The following is an 18981-nucleotide window of genomic DNA, read 5'->3' as shown; positions in this document are numbered from 1 at the left end:
ATTTCAGTTTTCTATAAAAATTTAAATATCCTGAAAAAAAATATAAATTTTTGTCGAAAAATTAAATTTTCATAATGAATTGAAATTTTCATAAAAAAATAAATTTTCAAAGACAATTTTGTTGTTATACAAATAAAACCGTTTTTAACCAGATTTAATATCCATCTACTTTCGCTTTGGCTTATGCTATTGAACCGTGAACATTGTGATTAAAAGCCATAATTAAAAATGCCGGAGGGTATACAAAAGAAAATCGTTGAGACGATTTTAATAAACTACCTATATATTATTTTCAAAAATATAATATATAAATATATAAAATATAATATATAATATATAATAATAATCCTATCTATACATTATTTTTCAAAATATAAATTACACAATATTGCATAATAAACACAATTATTTGTCCTTTTTGATACTTTTATGAGCTTTTGATGCTTTCGATGTTTTATTACGCTTTTTTGATTTCCTTTGCTTTTTCTTCAATGCCAAAGTTTCCCTTTCCTTACAGAAAAAATCGATAATAATAATTATTATTATTAATTTAAAAAAAATGTTCAGAAATTTACCAAACGTTTGCTTTCCTTGACAACTGCTTCACGTTCCTCTTGTATTCGCATTAATTCTATTTCCTTATGGAAACGTTCAATTTCCTTTCTTAGAAATTTCATTTGATCTTGAAGCTTTTCATTTTGAGATTTCTTATAGGCAATACGATTTACTGCTTTCTCATATTCAATCTCAAATTTTTCTTGCATTTCTCCGATACGCTTTTTGAGTGATTCTATTTCGTTGTAATAAAAATCCATACAATTGGTATTAACACGACTTTCAATAGATCTTTTCATTTCATATTTTTGAATGTTAGAAAGTAGAGAAGCTTCCATAGTGGTGAGGCGATGTTGGTATTGTTCAACTTGGGATTTTTGCCATGTCAATTGATAACGAACTTCAATGGGTCCCCAAACTAAGAGGAAAGTACAAAGGGAAATATTTCCATCGTTATTTGAATTATTTGTAGACATCGAATTTTATTTACTATGTCTATTTAGTATTTTGCTCAACAAACAGGATCTCGTCATTTCATCTATTGAATCCCTTTTGATATGGGCAAATACTGAATCCTTGAGTTCAAGTTCTTTTAAACGACGGATATTCTCTTCCAACTCTTTTTCGAGACGCTGGCTCATTGTTAGTAATTTCTCGGCCTCACTAAAGTAATAAAGAAAACTAAGAGTCATTAAATAAATACAAAATAAGTATATATGGCCGTAAGTTCGGCTAGGCTGAATCTTATGTACCCTCCACCATGGATTGCGTAGAAACTTCTACGAAAGACTGTCATCCACAATCGAATTACTTGGGTTGGTCGCTTATATCGGGGCTATATAGAATTATGAACTTGATATGGACCAATTTTTGTGTGATTGGGGATCGATTTATCTGAGGGCTATATATAACTATAGACCGATATGGACCTAGTTAGGCATGGTTGTTAGCGACCCTATACTAGCACAATGTACCAAATTTCAACTGACTCGGATGAAATTTGCTCCTCCAAAAGGCTCCAAAACCAAATCTCGGGATCGGTTTATATGGGGGCTATATATGATTATGGACTGATATGGACCACTTTTGGCATGGTTGTTAAATATCATATACTACCACTAAGTACCAAATTTCAACCAAATCGGATGAATTTTGCTTCTCCAAAAGACACCAGAGGTCAAATCTGGGGATCGGTTTATATGGGGGCTATATATAATTATGGGCTGATATGAACCAACTCCTGCATGGTTATTGGATACCATATACTAACATCACGTACCAAATTTCAACCGAATCGGATGAATTTTGCTCTTCCAAGGGGCTCCGGAGGTCGAATCTGGGGATCGGTTTATATGGGGCTTATATATAATTATGGGCCGATTTCGACCAATTTTTGCATGGGTGTTTGAGGCCATATATTAACACCACCTACAAAATTTCAACTGAATCAGATGAATTTTGGTCTACCATGAGGCTCCGGAGGTCAAATCTGGGGATCGGTTTATATGGAGGCTATATATAATTATGGACCTATGTGGACCAATTTTTGCATGGTTGTTAGAGACCATATACTAACACCATGTACCAAATTTCAGCCGGATCGGATGAAATTTGCTTCTATTAGAGGCTCGGCAAGTCAAATCTGGGGATCGGTTTATATGGAGCCTATATATAATTATTGACCGATTTCGACCAATTTTTGCATGGGTGTTTGAGGCCATATATTAACACCACGTACCAAATTTCAACTGAAGTAGATGCATTTTGGTCTTCCAAGGGGCTCCGGAGGTCAAATCTGGTGATCGGTCTATATGGAGGCTATATATAATTATGGACCGATGTGACCAATTTTTGCATGGTTGTTAGAGACCATATACTAACAACATGTACAAAATTTCAACCGGATCCGATGAAATTTGCTTCTCTTAGAGGCTCCGCAATCCAAATCGGGTTATCGGTTTATATGGGGGCTATATGTAATTATGGATCGATGTGGACCAATTTCTGCATGGTTGTTAGAGACCATATACTAACACTATGTACCAAATTTCAGCCAGATCGGATGAAATTTGCTTCTCTTAGAGCAATCGCAAGTCAAATTTGGGGGTCCGTTTATATGGGGGCTATACGTAAAAGTGTACCGATATGGCCCATTTGCAATACCATTTTCAAGTAGATAGATTGTTTCGTTCGGAAGTTAGCGTGATTTCAACAGACGGACGGACATGCTCAGATCGACTCAGAATTTCACCACGACCCAGAATATATATACTTTATGGGGTCTTAGAGCAATATTTCGATGTGTTACAAACGGAATGACAAAGTTAATATACCCCCATCCTATGGTGGAGGGTATACAAAATTCTGATGTTGGAGGATTCGGTCTACCCGAACTTTCTGTCGTATTCACATTTCGATATTTATTACAAAGTAGACTTTTTATGTGACGACTTTCCTCTTTTTGTTGAGTTTTAAGAAATAAATTCACAATTCAGCTTTTCGATTGTTTATTTAGAAGTTAATTTTGATCTCTATGAAGAGTCGATGGAATGGAGTTGACTTGATGTTGAAAAATTTGAAAAACTTACTGAACGATTAGAGAACTCGACTTTTTGGCTTAAAGTCGATTATTCGAGATCACAATTTTCGACTTAATTTTGCGTTTTGAGGTATGATTTATACTCACTTGAATGGCTTCACTAAATCCTCATAGACGTCCAATTTCTTATTATCTATCTTTGATAGTAATGCTTCAAATATAAGTTTTAAACATTTCTTCAATTGCTTGAGATCCTGTTGATATTTGAAAAAATTTAGAGAATCTTCTGATGTTCTCTGCAAAACATCTAACCAAACAAAATCTTCTAAACGACGTCTTTCATTATAATCATCCATAAACCAACTGTATACATTATGGGCTATAGATTCATTTGGTTCCTCCGAGAGCTGGCAATTTTGATAAACTTTTTGTAGAATTTTTAGTTGCTTATTAACGTTCCCCATCAGTTGTTCAATAGCAAATTTCTTAAGATGATCATATTTGCCATAATGCACGAGAAATTGAAAATGAACTTCGGGTTTGAGATTTTGAAATCGTTTCGATTTCTTTATTTGATCGTTGAGGAATATATGATCATATTTTCCAATTAACTGGAAACGTTGATTGATTGGATGCACGGAGTAAGATTCACTAACTGGCATGGCTTTCGTTGAATTGGGTTCAATTACATTTTTAGGGTTTTCACGTTCTGTAGTTTCAAATAGATTAGCATGGAATGAAGTCTTTGGGAATGGGTTGGACATTTTCTCCTATATGACAAAATAGGAAAACGAACAATACCATTTTCAGCAATGACACTGAGACATAAATTAAATATGACAGTTATGCACAAAATGTTATTGACATATGAATTTTATAAGAATTTATTTTTTTCTCTTCAGTTGGTATTTTTTATTTGCCTCTATACATTATCTTCGTTTGTAGGGAATCGCATTTATATCGCCAGTAGTATTAGAAGCTAGAAATATTATGGATTCAAAAACCTCCGGAATAAATGAAAGTTGTAAGTAACTTTAGAAACCATATGCCAGAGTGCCAAAATTTTTAATCTATTTGCTTGAACTCTATTCCAATTTACTTTCTAAATTTTTTTCCTCATCAGTCAGTTCTTTGGATTACATCAAGAGAATAGCATTTGAACATTTGCATAAGACCTTGAAGGATCAATTGGATTTTATTACAAACATAAATCATTGTCAGGAATATGATTTAAATGAAGTAGAAACGATATCACATAATATATTTAGTTGGAGCTATGAAGATTTTTTGGAAAGACGCCAATTGGAAAATTGTGTTTGGGCTGATGTGGTGGCCATTAAAAGTTCCCAAGAATGTTTGGAAAAGCAAAAAGCTAAAGCTGATATGAAAGAATTAAAAAGATTTATTGATTTAATTTTTAAAGTCAGCTATAATATGTGTAATGGCGTGTCAAAGAATGGGGAAATTATGGATGAACAACTTTGGAAGCCATTAAGGTAATAGGTTTATAAAGGAAAAAAATTAGATAGGTTTTATTATAAGTTTAAATTTTTGCAGAGATGCTGAATGGTATCACAATTTACCTGAAATGCTAATCCAGGAACGAGAGAAATTACGTAGTGAATTTGATGAAATTAAAGCGCGTGCGATTACCGAGAATATTACCGAAAATTTGGATCAACAACAAAATCGTATAATGGCCTTGGAGGATCTGGTCACGAACGCGGACGGTATTAAAATTATACTAAGAACATTACTACACCCAAAGAAAACAAGTAAGGAAAGTCTAAAGTCGGCCGGGGCCGACTATATTATACCCTGCACCACTTTGTAGATCTAAATTTTCGATACCATATCACATCCGTCAAAAGTGTTGGGGGCTATATATAAAGGTTTGTCCCAAATACATACATTTAAATATCACTCGATCTGGACAGAATTTAATAGACTTCTACAAAATCTATAGACTCAAAATTTTAGTCGGCTAATGCACTAGGTTGGAACACAATATTAGTAAAAAAATAATATGGGTAGTATTTAAATCTGAAGCAATTTTAAGGAAACTTCGCAAAAGTTTATTTATGATTTATCGCTCGATATATATGTATTAGAAGTTTAGGAAAATTAGGGTCATTTTTACAACTTTTCGACTAAGCAGTGGTGATTTTACAAGGAAAATGTTGGTATTTTGGCCATTTTTGTCGAAATCAGAAAACCATATATATGGGAGCTATATCTAAATCAGAACCGATTTCAACCAAATTTGGCACGCATAGCAACAATGCTAATTCTACTCCCTGTGCAAAATTTTAACTAAATCGGAGTTAAAAATTGGCCTCTGTGGTCATACGAGTGTAAATCGGGCGAAAGCTATATATGGGAGATATATTTAAATCTGAACCGATTTCAACTAAATTTGGCACGCATAGCTACAATGTTAGTTCTACTCCCTGTGCAAAATTCCAACTAAATCGGAGCAAAAAATTGGCGTCTGTGGTCATATGAGTGTAAATCGGGCGAAAGCTATATATGGGAACTATATCTAAATCTGAACCGATTTCAATCAAATTTTGCACACTTAACTGCACTACTAATTGTACTCCTAGTGCAAAATTTCAAACAAATTGGGCCAAAACTCTGGCTTCTAGGACCATATTAGTTCATATCGGGCGAAAGATATATATGGGAGCTATATCTAAATCTGAATCGATTTCAACCAAATTTGGCACACATAGCTACAATGCTAAATCTACTTCCTGTGCAAAATTTCAACCAAATTGGGCCAAAACTCTGGCTTTTAGGACCATATTAGTCCATATCGGGCGAAAGATATATATGGGAGCTATATCTAAATCTGAACCGATTTCAATCAAATTTTGCACACTTGACTATACTACTAATTGTAAACCTAGTGCAAACTTTCAACCAAATTCGGCCAAAAATCTGGCTTCTGGGGCCATATAAGTCCATATCGGGCAAAAGATATATATGGGAGCTATATCTAAATCTGAACAGATTTCAATCAAATTTTGCACACTTGACTACACGACTAAGTGTTATGTTTGTACAAAATTTCAAGCAAATCGGTATAAAACTCTGGCTGCTGGGTCCATATTAGTGCATATCGGGCGAAAGATATATATGGGAGCTATATCTAAATCTGAACCGATTTCTTCCAAAATCAATAGGGTTCTATTCCGACCCAAATTAGGAACATGTGCCAAATTTGAAGGCGATTGGACTTAAATTGCGACCTAGACTTTGATCACAAAAATGTGTTCACAGACAGACGGACGGACAGACGGACATGGTTATATCGACTCAGGGACCCACCCTGCGCATTATTGCCAAAGACACCATGTGTCTATCTCGTCTCCTTCTGGGTGTTACAAACATATGCACTAACTTATAATACCCTGTTCCACAGTGTGGCGCAGGGTATAAAAATACTTTCCTCTGGAACGAAATTTTAAACAAAGTAAATTCCCGAATTTATTATAAAAACCGAAATTCCCGAATTTATGATAGGCGAGACAACTTTTATATTTGGATGTAAAGAACATTTTTTAGTGTTGAAAGAAAACTTTGTCCAAAAATTCGTTCCTCGGAAAAGAAAACTTTTCTTTCAGTGTAACGGTACACTGAAAAAGGTTGCGAGCCATAGAAGCAGTGAATTCAAGTACACAGAGAAAAAATCACGAAAAATTTTCCAATTAAAATTTTAATTGAGTTTTAAAAAATATTCAATTACAAATTTAATTGAATCAACAAATTTTTTAATTGAAACAAAAATCAATCACAAAGATTAATAGTATCAATTTTTTTAATTGGACCAATTAATTTTTTAATTGATCAATTAATTTCGTGATTGAAACAGATTTTTTTTTGTGTGTAAGGACTCATTTAAGACACCATTTTTATTTTAATTTGAGTTTCGCGTACTTGATTTTTTCTCATCTTCTTTCATAGTCCTTTAGAAACGAGTTAACGTGACGTAAATTTCCAAATTCAGAATCGACTGCAAGTAGGTTAGGTTAGGTTAGGTGGCAGCCCGATGTATCAAGCTCACTTCAGTCCATTGTGATACCACAGTGGTGAAGTGGTGAGTTTATTCTTCCTATGTTCTATGTTTTAAATAAAAATCATCTTCTTTGCTTTGTAGTCAAGATGCAAAAAACAAACAAATTTAGGACAAGATATTTGGAAATTGCTATTAGTTGGACAATCATTTTGGCCAAATATTTACCTAGTGCGAAGTGAAGCTATATATGGTACAGACAGTTGGAATGTTAATTCTACTTCCTGTGCAAAATTTCAAGTAAATCGGAGTAAAAGATTGGCCACTGTGGTCATATGAGTGTAAATCGGGCGAACGATATATATATATATATATATATATATATATATATATATATATATATATATATATATATATATATATATATATATATATATATATATATATATATATATATACAAAAGAAATATATGGAAGCTGTATCTAAATCTGAACCGATTTCAATAAAATTTGGCGCACTTGATTATAGTACTAATTTTTCTTCTTGTGCAAAATTTTAAGCAGATTAGGGTAAAACTCTGGCTTATGGGGCCATTTAAGTCCATATCGGTCGAAAGATATATATGGGAGCTATATCTAAATCTGAACCGATTTCTTCCAAAATCAAAAGGGTTCTAGTCTGAGCAAAAACACATATTTGTGCCAAATTTGAAGTCGATTGGACTAAAACTGCGGCTTAGACTTTGATCACAAAAATGTGTCCACAGACAGACGGACATGGCTATATCGGCTAAGGAGCCCACCCTGAGATATATATGGGAGCTATATCTAAATCTCAACCGATTTCTTCCAAAATCAAAAAGGTTCTAGTCTGAGCAAAAACACATATTTGTGCCAAATTTGAAGTCGATTGGACTAAAACTGCGACTTAGACTTTGATCACAAAAATGTGTCCACAGACAGACGGACATGGCTATATCGGCTTAGGAGCTCACCCTGAGCATTTTTACCAAAGACACCATATGTCTATCTCGTCTCCTTCTGGGTGTTGCAAACATATGCACTAACTTATAACAGGATGGCTGATAAGTCCCCGGTCTAACAAAGAAAAACACATTTTTTGTCAAAATTCGTTTTTATTATTCAACATAGTTCCCTTCAAGAGCGACACAACGATTATAACGACCTTCCAATTTGTTGATACCATTTTGGTAGTACTCCTTCGGTTTTGCCTCAAAATAAGCCTCCGTTTCGGCGATCACCTCTTCATTGCAGCCAAATTTTTTCCCTGAGAGCATCCTTTTAAGTCTGAGAACAAGAAAAAGTCGCTGGGGGCCAGATCTGGAGAATACGGTGGGTGTGGAAGCAATACGAAGCTCAATTCATGAATTTTTGCCATCGTTCTCAATGACTTGTGGCACGGTGCGTTGTCTTGGTGGAACAACACATTTTTCTTCTTCATATGGGGCCGTTTTGCCGCGATTCCGACCTTCAAACGCTCCAATAACGCCATATAGTAGTCACTGTTGATGGTTTTTCCCTTTACAAGATAATCGATAAAAATTATTCCATGCGCATCCCAAAAAACAGAGGCCATTACTTTGCCAGCGGACTTTTGAGTCTTTCCACGCTTCGGAGCCGGTTCACCGGTCGCTGTCCACTCAGACGACTGTCGATTGGACTCAGGAGTGCAGTGATGGAGCCATGTTTGATCCATTGTCACAAATTTGACACTACTAATTGTACTCCTAGTGCAAAATTTCAACCAAATTGGGGTAAAACTCTAGCTTCTGAGACCATACTAACTCCGTAGGTGCAATACCAACTACATCTAGTGTTGCTAGAAGTAGGGGAAATTCCCTATATGTAGGTTTTTTCTAATATTTAGCGTCTTGTAGGTACGTAGGGCCACAAAGTAGGGACATTTTCACTCAACACAATTTGTAATAATTTTTGGTGGCTCTAGAGGAGGATATTAGAAGCCGGCAAGGCTTGATCTTTAACAATGTGTGGTAATAACATTACATCTCGTGCCACAAAAATTCTAACAAAATTTTAAAATTACCACAAATTACCACAAATATACCAAACAAATATTTCTATAGAAATTTATGTCAAAACTTTATTCCTGTAGAAAATTTTGTCAACATTCTATAGAAAATTTGTCAAAATTGTATTTCTATAGAATTTGTTTTCAATATATTATTTCTATTTTTTTTTTAATTTTATTTCTAAGGAATTTTTTCTCAAAATTTTATTTCTATACAATTTATTATCATAAATTTCTCAAAAAAATTTGTTTATATAAACTTTTTCCAAAAAAGTACTATTTTTGGTGGAATTCTACCAACCATGTTGGTAATACAAATTTATGTTCTAGGTTATATACGTTGCATTTTCATGTTTTTAGATAATAAAGTACTTAGAATCATTTTTGATTTGTAGGTAAACCGAACATTTTCCCTGGCTACACTGACTATGAGCTATAGTCAGATTGAGACAAAGCAAACATAAACATGTACCCCTTAATTTTCTTAAATATGCAACTGCGGTGTATCTCCCAGACCGATATCAATAGTACCACACAAATGCTTATGATTACTAATTCAGTAAGGGTGGTTTAGGGTATGATATAGACGGCCCCGTCCGACTTTCTACTTTACTCACTTGTTTTTTTTCAATTTTCAACTTGACTTAAATTAGTTTTTAATACCTTACACTGTATCTGTATTTATTTTCATAATTTATTATGATTATAAATAAACAAATAAATATTCTCCCATTTGTATCAAATCCTCACACAGAAAAAATAACAAATTTTGTTAATTAAATTTAAAAAATGTTCTATTAAAAATGTTGATTTTCTTAATTTTTTTTAATAAAAACAAAATTAATCACCAAATTAATAGTATCAGGTAAAGTTTTAGTTGATTTTGGTGATTTCTACTACCAATTCTATAATAGAAGAAATTTTTAAATAATAAACAATTAACTAGTTCAATTGACTTCGTGATTGAAGACAAAAAATATTTTTTCTTTGCACTGTACTCAATTTTTGTAAAAAAGATTTAAATTTTGTTTCATAGTGCACAGAAAAAAAAATATAATTAAAGTCTTTCCAATTAAAATGTTTATTATCACTTTGAAAACGATGTTTCTTTGCGTGCACCGTATGTATGTCGATCTTTCTTTGCGTTGTCATATGTGCATGCCATTTTACCTTCATAAAAAGAATTATTATAATTAATGGGATTAATTATTATTGTTTTTATTATTATTAATTATTAATATTAATTATTATTATTATTGGTCACTTTTTCCAAATTTAATCTTCTAGTTTGGGGACCTATCGAGATGCGTTATGAAATCAAATGGTATCAGTCAATGGTAAATCAAAATAAATACGAAAAGGAACTGCTACATTCGGAATACGAGAAAGAAATTGAAAAACTTAGGACTAAAACACTTAATGAGAAATTATGTGGAAATAGTATTATGGATACCTATTATTCGCTTGTAGAGGTAAGTATGATAAATGGAGGGTAGAGAGCGTACTTAAGACTACATTAAGATGAATATAATCACATTTTAGGTCAAGTAATACATTTGTGATACGTGTGAATATGTCCAATAGAAATATCGGTCCTAACCTAAACAAGTATATACGACCGAAGTTCGGCCAGGCCGAATCTTATGTATCCTCCACCATGGATTGCATAGAAACATGTACTAAAGACTGTCATCCACAATCGAATTACTTGGGTTGTGGTATCTTAAATCGTTTTCTAAATTGTGAGTTAGTCCATACGTGGTATATATTAGACAAAAAAGTTATGTATAGGTAAGTCTACAAATAATTACGAATCGATTTGGACTTTTGCACGGTACGTAGGGAGCCAGAATTGAAATATGGGGTCGCTTATATGGGGGCTATATACAGTTATGAACTTGGACCAATTTTTGTGTGATTGGGGATCGATTTATCTGAGGGCTATATATAACTATAGATCGATATGGACCTAGTTAGGCATGGTTGTTAACGGCCATATATTAGCACAATGTACCAAATTTCAACTGACTCTGATGAAATTTGCTCCTCCAAGATGTTCCAAAACCAAATCTCGGGATCGCTTTATATGGGGGCTATATAACATATGATTATGGACTGATATGGACCACTTTTGGCATGGTTGTTCAATATCATATCAAAAGGCACCGGAGGTCAAATCTGGGGATCGGTTTATATGGGAGCTATATATAATTATAGACTGATATGAACCAATTCCTGCATGGTTGTTGGATACCATATACTAACATCACGTACCAAATTTCAACCGAATCGGATGAAGTTGGCTCTTCCAAGGGGCTCCGGAGGTCAAATCTGGGGCTCGGTTTATGTGGGGGCTATATATAATTTTGGACCGATTTCGACCAATTTTTGCATGGATGTTTGAGGCCATATATTAACACCACGTACCAATTATCAACTGAATCAGATGAATTTTGGTCTTCCAAGAGGCTTCGGAGGTCAAATCTGGTGATCGGTTTATATGGGGGCTATATATAATTATGCACCGATGTGGACCAATTTTTGCATAGGATGAAATTTTCTTCTCTTAGAGGCTCCGCAATCCAAATCTGGGGATCGGTTTATATGGGGGCTATATACAATATTTCAGCTGGATCGGATGAAATTTGCTTCTCTTAGAGGGTCTGCAAGACAAATTTGGGGGTACGTTTATATGGGGGCTATACGTAAAAGTGGACGGATATGGCCCATTTGCAATACCATCCGACCTACATCAATAACAACTACTTGTGCCAAGTTTCAAGTGGATAGCTTGTTTCGTTCGGAAGTTAGCGTGATTTCTATAGAAACTTTAAACTTATATACGTATTTAATCGGCCTTTTTTAGTTTAATATATACCACGTATGGACTATGTGGTATATATTACGGTGTTAGGAAGTTTTAAGATACCTTGCCATCGGCAAGTGTTACCGCCACCCAAGTAATTCGATTGTGGATGACAGTTTTCAATAGAAGTTTCTACGCAATCCATGGTGGAGGGTACATAAGCTTCGGCCTGGCCGAACTTACGCCCGTATATAGTTGTTTCATTTTGAATTCGATTCGGATGCCCAAAATGAAACAAAAAAACGTTTGGAAAACGTTTTTCTTTTGTTACAATTTTTTGAATTGCTTCGAAAATGTTTAACTTTTATCACCAAAGAAATTCGTTTGTTACTAATTTTTTATTTTTTAATAAAAAATTTTTTTTTGAACCAACAACACAGTCCATTTTGTTTATATCAAGCACTGTTCCTTTCTGACTTTAATAAGACACATTTTACCGTTCATAATGAAAATTTAATATAGTAATATATAATGTTGAACATCTTCTCGGAATCTTCCGAACATATCTGGAATATATGTAAAAAAAAAAACCCACAACCCTTGGCATGCATGGCGGACGTAGCAACCACTGCTCCAAGGTGCCCAACTAAATGTACACAGAGAATACAGATTGGTTGTGACAATCGAATTTATTGCCAACCACCTTTTGGCAGTTGTAGCAACTACCAGTTGGCAGTTGTGCCACCCGACAGATTCGGTCGACACAACCAATATCTCATATGGTGTTGGTTGGGTCTGCCGACGATATCGGTTGTTGCTACTTTCATCATTCGATGGTGCTGCCCGACCTTAATAGTGTTCGTTACCAAATTAAAAACCAATTTTGACCCAGTTAAATATTATATTTTATTTTATTAAAATATTACACTTAGTTTAACTATATTTATTTTAGAATATAAATAAATATACACACATATTATACTATTATATAATATTTTACATCTGTTAAAGTCTAAATTAAAGTTGTTATTGAGAAAGTGTACCATATATACCACCCAGCAGGGATAGGAGTCATTAGCATCTCCGCAGATAAGTTTTCTAAAATAAAACAAGTATATACGGCCGTAAGTTCGGCCAGGCCGAAGCTTATGTACCCTCCAACATGGATTGCGTAGAAACTTCTTCTAAACACTGCCATCCACAATCGAATTACTTAAGTTGCGGTAACGCTTGCCGATGGCAAGGTATCTTAAAACCTCCTAACACTATCTTCTAAATTGTATGTAAGTCCATACGTGGTATATATTAAATCAAAAAAGATCGATCCAATACGTATATAATTCAGTTTGACAAAGTAGACATACAATTTTTACAAAATTTCCTACAGAAATAAAATTTTAACAAAAACTTTCTATAGAAATAAAATGTTCACAAAATTTTCTATAGAAATAAAAATTTTGACACAATTTTCTATAGAAAAAAAAAATTGACAAAAATTTCTACAGAAATAAAATATTAACAAAATTTTCTATAGAAATAAACTTTTGACAAAATATTCTATAGAAATAAAATCTAGATTATTTTTGGCTCGAGTGGCAACCATGATTGTGAACCGAATAAAATTTGAACAAAATTTTCTATAGAAATAAAATTTTGACAAAATTTTCTATAGAAATAAAATTTTGACAATGATGAATATTTTATTATGAACTGAATAAAATTTTAAAAAATTTTTTTCTAGAAATAAAATTTTGACAAAATTTTCTATAGAAATAAAATTTTGACAAAATTTTCTATAGAAATAAAATTTTGACAAAATTTTCTATAGAAATAAAATTTTGACAAAATTTTCTATATAAATAAAATTTTGGTAGATTATTTTTGGCTCTAGTGGCAACCATGATTATGAATCGATATGGACCAATTTTTGTGTGATTGGACCAATTTTGGTCTGGTTGTTAGCGACCATATACTAACACCACGTTCCTAATTTGAACCGGATCGGATGAATTTTGCTCGTCCAAGAGGCTCCGGAGGTCAAATCTGGAGAACGTTTTATATGGGGGCTATATATAATTATGGACCGATATGGACCAATTCTGGCACGGTTGTTAAAGATCATATACTAACACCATGTTCAAAATTACAACCGATCTGGGGATCGTCTTATATGGGGGCTATATATAATTATGAACCGATGTGGACCAATTTTTGCATGGTTATTAAAGACCATATAACAATATCATGTACCAAATTTCAGGCGGATCGGATGAAATTTGCTTCTCTTTGAGGCTCCGCAAGCCAAATCTGGGGATCGGTTTATATGGGCGCTATATATAATTATGGACCGATGTGGACCAATTTTTGCACGGTTGTTAGAGACCATATACCAATACCATGTACCAAATTTCAGCCGGATCGGATGCAATTTGCTTCTCTTTGAGGCTTCGCAAGCCAAATCTGGAGATCGGTTTATATGGGGTCTATATATAATTATGAACCGATGTGGACCAATTTTTGCATGGTTGTTAGAGATCATATACCAACACAATGTACCAAATTTCAGCCGGAGCGGATGAAATTTGCCTCTCTTTGAGGCTCCGCAAGCCAAATCTGGGGATAGGTTTATATGGGGGCTATATATAATTATGGACCGATGTGGACCAATTTTTGCGTGATTGTTAGAGACCATATACCAACACCATGTACCAATTTTCAGCCGGATCGGATGAAATTTGCCTCTCTTTGAGGCTCCGCAACCCAAATCTGGGGATCGGTTTATATGGGCGGTATATATAATTATGGACCGATGTGGACCAATTTTTGCGTGGTTGTTAGAGACCATATACAAACATCATGTACCAAATTTCAGCCGGATCGGATGAAATTTGTTTCTCTTTGAGGATCCGCAACCCAAATCTGGGGATCGGTTTATATGGGGGCTATATGTAATTATGAACCGATGTGGACCAATTTTTGCATGGTTGTTAGAGACCATATACCAAATTTCAGCCAGATCGGATGAAATATGCTTCTGTTAGAGGCTCCACAAGCCAAATCTGAGGGTCCTTTTATATGGGGGCTATACGTAAAAGTGGACCGATATGGCCCATTTTCAATACCATCCGACCTACATCGATAACAACTACTTGTGCCAAGTTTCAAGTCGATAGCTTGTTTCGTTCGGAAGTTAGCGTGATTTCAACAGACGGACGGACGGACGGACATGCTTAGATCGACTCAGAATTTCACCACGACCCAGAATATATATACTTTATGGGGTCTTAGAGCAATATTTCGATGTGTTACAAACGGAATGACAAAGTTAATATACCCCCATCCTATGATGGAGGGTATAAAAAATAAAACATAGTATATATACATTGAGCAAAAACTTTAATCTGGAATAAAATGGTGAAATATTAGACCATTATTATGCCACCCCAGCAAAAAATGGAGCACTATTTCAGCAGGATTGTAAGGGAGAGAGGCAGAACCAACTGCATGAAAAACAACTGAATCAGCGCTGATTTTTGTGGGCGATGTCCCGATTTAGAGCAGCTTCTACATAGCGCTGATATAATTGCTCAGTTTAATAGAAATATTGGTCAGAAGTGATATAAAATATTCAGTATATCATTGAAGGCGTGAAGCAAAATAGCACTACCTTTCATGCATCTATACTGCATGAATTGGTTGTAATAACGTAAACGAATGATCATAACCTACTTTGATTACTCGTTTACGTTATTGCCACCGATTCATGCAGTGTGTTGTTGTATGCAAAAAAGCGCAACTAAAGTCTTACTGCGGAAGTATTTTTTGCTGGGACATAAGTAAATTAATCGTAATCTGAAATCTGTGTAATATACATAAATGGGAACCAAAGTTTCCATTCATGATTAGCAGGATCTTCCCAAAGGAATAAATGGTAGGAAGAGATAGATCGCTAGAGAATCTATTTCAACATGTCAGAAACGATACTTCGTGTATCCAGATTTTTTTGAGAATAAAAGTATTTATACTCTGACCAAAACTGGTGCAGTGCATAAAAATGGACAAATACATAAAAACAAATTAAACTTACCAAATTTGCTTCCACTGTTAACTCCTTGCAAGTTCTTCTATATATTCATTAGGGCGTATTTTTCATTAGGTCCTCATAAAAATAGATACTGAAGTTCACTTTCGAGTTCTTTGCCGGTTCCATGAAGTTTTGTGCATTACATTAAATTAATCCATTTGACATAATATAAGCAAATTCCGTGGATTATCATATAATATTTTTTAATGAGATCCATAGTAAATGCCGAAAAGGCCAGGCAGAAAATTCGTCGTTATATTTTTCTATTTATAAACATATGTCTTTTCTCGATTTAAGAAGTTTTAATATTGACATTTGAAAATATTCAATTTATATTCGGCTGTGGCATCCGTATGTAAAGTATAATTACTAAATTACAGCCATGAAATTCTATTAAGGAAGGTTGTACCAACCAATTTCATTCAAACAATTTCAAAATGGATACATTTGGTTGTTACAACTATTTATCGTAAAACACGAAGGAAAATCTGTTATAACAGTTGTCTAATGGTTGAGTAGATGAAAATATAATTGAAAATAGAGAGAGTAGGTAGACACAAACGACTTATTGTTCCAACTATGGAATTTAAATTATTACAACCGATTTCCACCCATTGTATTGTCTGTGTGTATGTTTCTATTAAATAAAGTTTGTTTAATCGGCTCGTGGGCGCCACAAGCTATGCTATATAAATATAATTTATGTGGGTAATTGTTTATTGATGACAATAACTGCTACATAGCTCAGTGGATACTGTGTTGGCTTACAAATTGCATGGTCCGCGGATCGATTCTCCGTCTAGGCGAAAGGTGTAATTTAAAAAATATATATAATATCGAATAATTTCTTCTACATTGTTTGTATTACAGAAGAAGCTGCTAAGAACTAAAAAACCTCGTGGAAGTGAGACAGATGTGAGGGAAAATGCAATTAGCCAGAAAAGATTGTTTTTTTGAGTTGGTCTTTATGAAATTGTTTTCACATCCTGGAAAAGAATAAACGTTTATCACAAAAAGTATATAATTTTCTTCCAAACAAAATGTCTAAATTTTCGTTTGGGAGGAAAGAATAATTTTTTTTTGTGGACTTCTATAAAATCTCTAGACTTAAAATTTTAAATTTATGGTTTATTAGTCCAAAAATATGTATTAGAAGTATAGCAAAATTTTAGTCAATTTTAATAGTTTCGACTTAGCAGTGGGTATTTTACAAGTAAACTGTGAGTATTTTGGCAATATTTTTCGAAATCGGAAGAACATATATGTACAAAACTTTGCGTAAATCGGAGAGAATTTTTTATGTTCGGTGATCATATTTGATTTCGGACAAATATCAATATGTTAACCTACTGTTTGCTTGATTTTGCAGTCGATCAATCTTTTATATTAACTATACGTGCCAAATAGAAATAAAATTGATGGGGGTTGGTTTCGCACAAAAACTTTGACCTACTGAAATCTTCGGTAAATAATATGTAGGAAATGAGATGGAAGTTATACTTTGTAAAAGATCAAGAAACCAAATCAGTATAGCGGTATATCATATGAAGGATACATCAGGATATATACCAATCTGGAGCCACAGGTGCAGTCTACTATCTCCAGGAGATGGAGTCGAGCAAAATTGGCGCGACTGCACAGCCCTGGTTTGTATGTCTATGTTCAATAAAATATGCTGATATTGCGTTAAAACGCCAAACTTCCTTGCTTAAAATTTTTGGCAAATATTCGGCTTCTGCCGATTATTGCTTTTTTTATTGAACATCGTCTTCGGCCAAAAAACCGGTTCAGCAGCACAATAATATATCTACATGATATATTCTTGTGCTTGCTTCTAGGCAAATTGTGGACTGAAGACACTGACATTTTAAGGAAATAGCTCGCGAAGTGCAAGTGTCAGAATAGTTTGCCAAACTGTCACTTTATTAAAATGTCAATTTGTTCATTATTTATGTCATATATTAATCATTCACTATCATTACTTTATTGACAGCAATATAAACGACAAATCAACGATTTTCAAGAACGTTACGACTTGGAATATGAAGTAATGGAAAATAAAAATAATTACATACAGGCTCAAATAGATAAATTGCGTGATGCCAAGAACTGGCATAAGCAAGAAATTGAAAGGTTCCATAGTGAAATTCAAAAACGTTTGGAAAAGGAGGAAAGAGAACGACAACAAGCGGAAATTAAGAGACAAGTAAGTTTTTTGTAGAAAATCACATTAAAAAATTGTTTTATGGATTTCTACTATAACAACAGGAAGAAGAAGCTGCAGCTTTGGCTCTACTCGAAGCACAGAAATTAAGAAAACGTCAAAAGGGCAAAGGAAAAGGTGGCCCTAAATCGAAAATACCCAAGACCAAGTGAATAAATTTGTCAAAAAACAAAAGTATATCAGTGAAAAGGGAGGTTATTGGTTTATAGAAAATTTTAGTTATATATATTTTCCTTGTTTTTTTTTTATTAAAAAAAATTTTTTTTTTTATTTTGAACAAAATTGAAAATAATGTGAAATTTAAAATATCAATATAACACATTGACACACTAAGCAAACCCAATCAAAACATTTTGTATTCTCTGCTAACAGCGAAAGAGAACAGTCCTTAAACGGCAATGAACAATGGTCCTGTTTATGTTATTATAACTACGCTCGTGTCTTAAGTCTTTACTTTAATTTTTTTTCTGGTCATTTTTGTCACACATACGAAATGGAGATTCTCATAAATGGTTATGGCGTTTTCTTCACCTACTTTTACGATATTTTATTTGTCATAGTCAAATTTAATTTCGAAAAGAAAAAAACAAAAGGAATATGATTGTTTTGGGGGGATCTATTTTGTTTGGTCTTTTTTTCGTGGCTAGCTGAAGCTAACAAGACAATCAAAAAGGATTTTAATATGTAAATTTTATTTGATTTGAT

The 18981-nt window shown here is 33.7% G+C and overlaps 2 protein-coding genes across 2 annotated transcripts; one reads left to right on the top strand and one right to left on the bottom strand.

The window, feature by feature from the left end:
* Positions 1 to 354: 354 nt before the first annotated feature.
* Positions 355 to 4024, bottom strand: LOC142222126 (uncharacterized). Its single transcript, XM_075292130.1, has 4 exons — positions 3242 to 4024; positions 1046 to 1218; positions 576 to 973; positions 355 to 510 (listed from the first exon to the last, which is right to left on the bottom strand). The coding sequence occupies exons 1-4, from the start codon at positions 3856 to 3858 to the stop codon at positions 406 to 408; spliced, it is 1293 nt and encodes a 430-aa protein (XP_075148245.1). The 5' UTR covers positions 3859 to 4024; the 3' UTR covers positions 355 to 405.
* LOC142222197 (uncharacterized) lies at positions 3955 to 18614 on the top strand. Its single transcript, XM_075292243.1, has 6 exons — positions 3955 to 4118; positions 4218 to 4590; positions 4652 to 4824; positions 10450 to 10634; positions 18046 to 18258; positions 18321 to 18614. Exons 1-6 carry the CDS (start codon positions 4085 to 4087, stop codon positions 18426 to 18428), a joined length of 1086 nt encoding a protein of 361 aa, XP_075148358.1. The 5' UTR covers positions 3955 to 4084; the 3' UTR covers positions 18429 to 18614.
* Positions 18615 to 18981: the final 367 nt, after the last annotated feature.

The sequence above is a fragment of the Haematobia irritans genome, chromosome 1 (genome assembly GCF_050003625.1).
Source record: "Haematobia irritans isolate KBUSLIRL chromosome 1, ASM5000362v1, whole genome shotgun sequence".
NCBI lineage: Eukaryota > Metazoa > Arthropoda > Insecta > Diptera > Muscidae > Haematobia > Haematobia irritans.
The sequence above is the reverse complement of the archived record's forward strand: the minus strand, read 5'-3'. Positions and strand labels throughout refer to the sequence as shown.

What these genes read in the sequence shown, in the direction of transcription:
- LOC142222197 (XM_075292243.1), top strand. Translation starts at nt 4,085, where the DNA reads ATGGATTCAAAAACCTCCGGAATAAATGAAAGTT. An exon ending in CTCCGGAATAAATGAAAGTT is followed by an intron (nt 4,119 to 4,217) that starts GTAAGTAACTTT and finishes TTTCCTCATCAG; the next exon opens with TCAGTTCTTTGGATTACATC. An exon ending in CAACTTTGGAAGCCATTAAG is followed by an intron (nt 4,591 to 4,651) that starts GTAATAGGTTTA and finishes AAATTTTTGCAG; the next exon opens with AGATGCTGAATGGTATCACA.
- LOC142222126 (XM_075292130.1), bottom strand. Translation starts at nt 3,858, where the DNA reads ATGTCCAACCCATTCCCAAAGACTTCATTCCATGCTAATCTATTTGAA. An exon ending in GATTTAGTGAAGCCATTCAA is followed by an intron (nt 1,219 to 3,241) that starts GTGAGTATAAAT and finishes TTATTACTTTAG; the next exon opens with TGAGGCCGAGAAATTACTAA. An exon ending in CAAAATACTAAATAGACATA is followed by an intron (nt 974 to 1,045) that starts GTAAATAAAATT and finishes CTTTCCTCTTAG; the next exon opens with TTTGGGGACCCATTGAAGTT.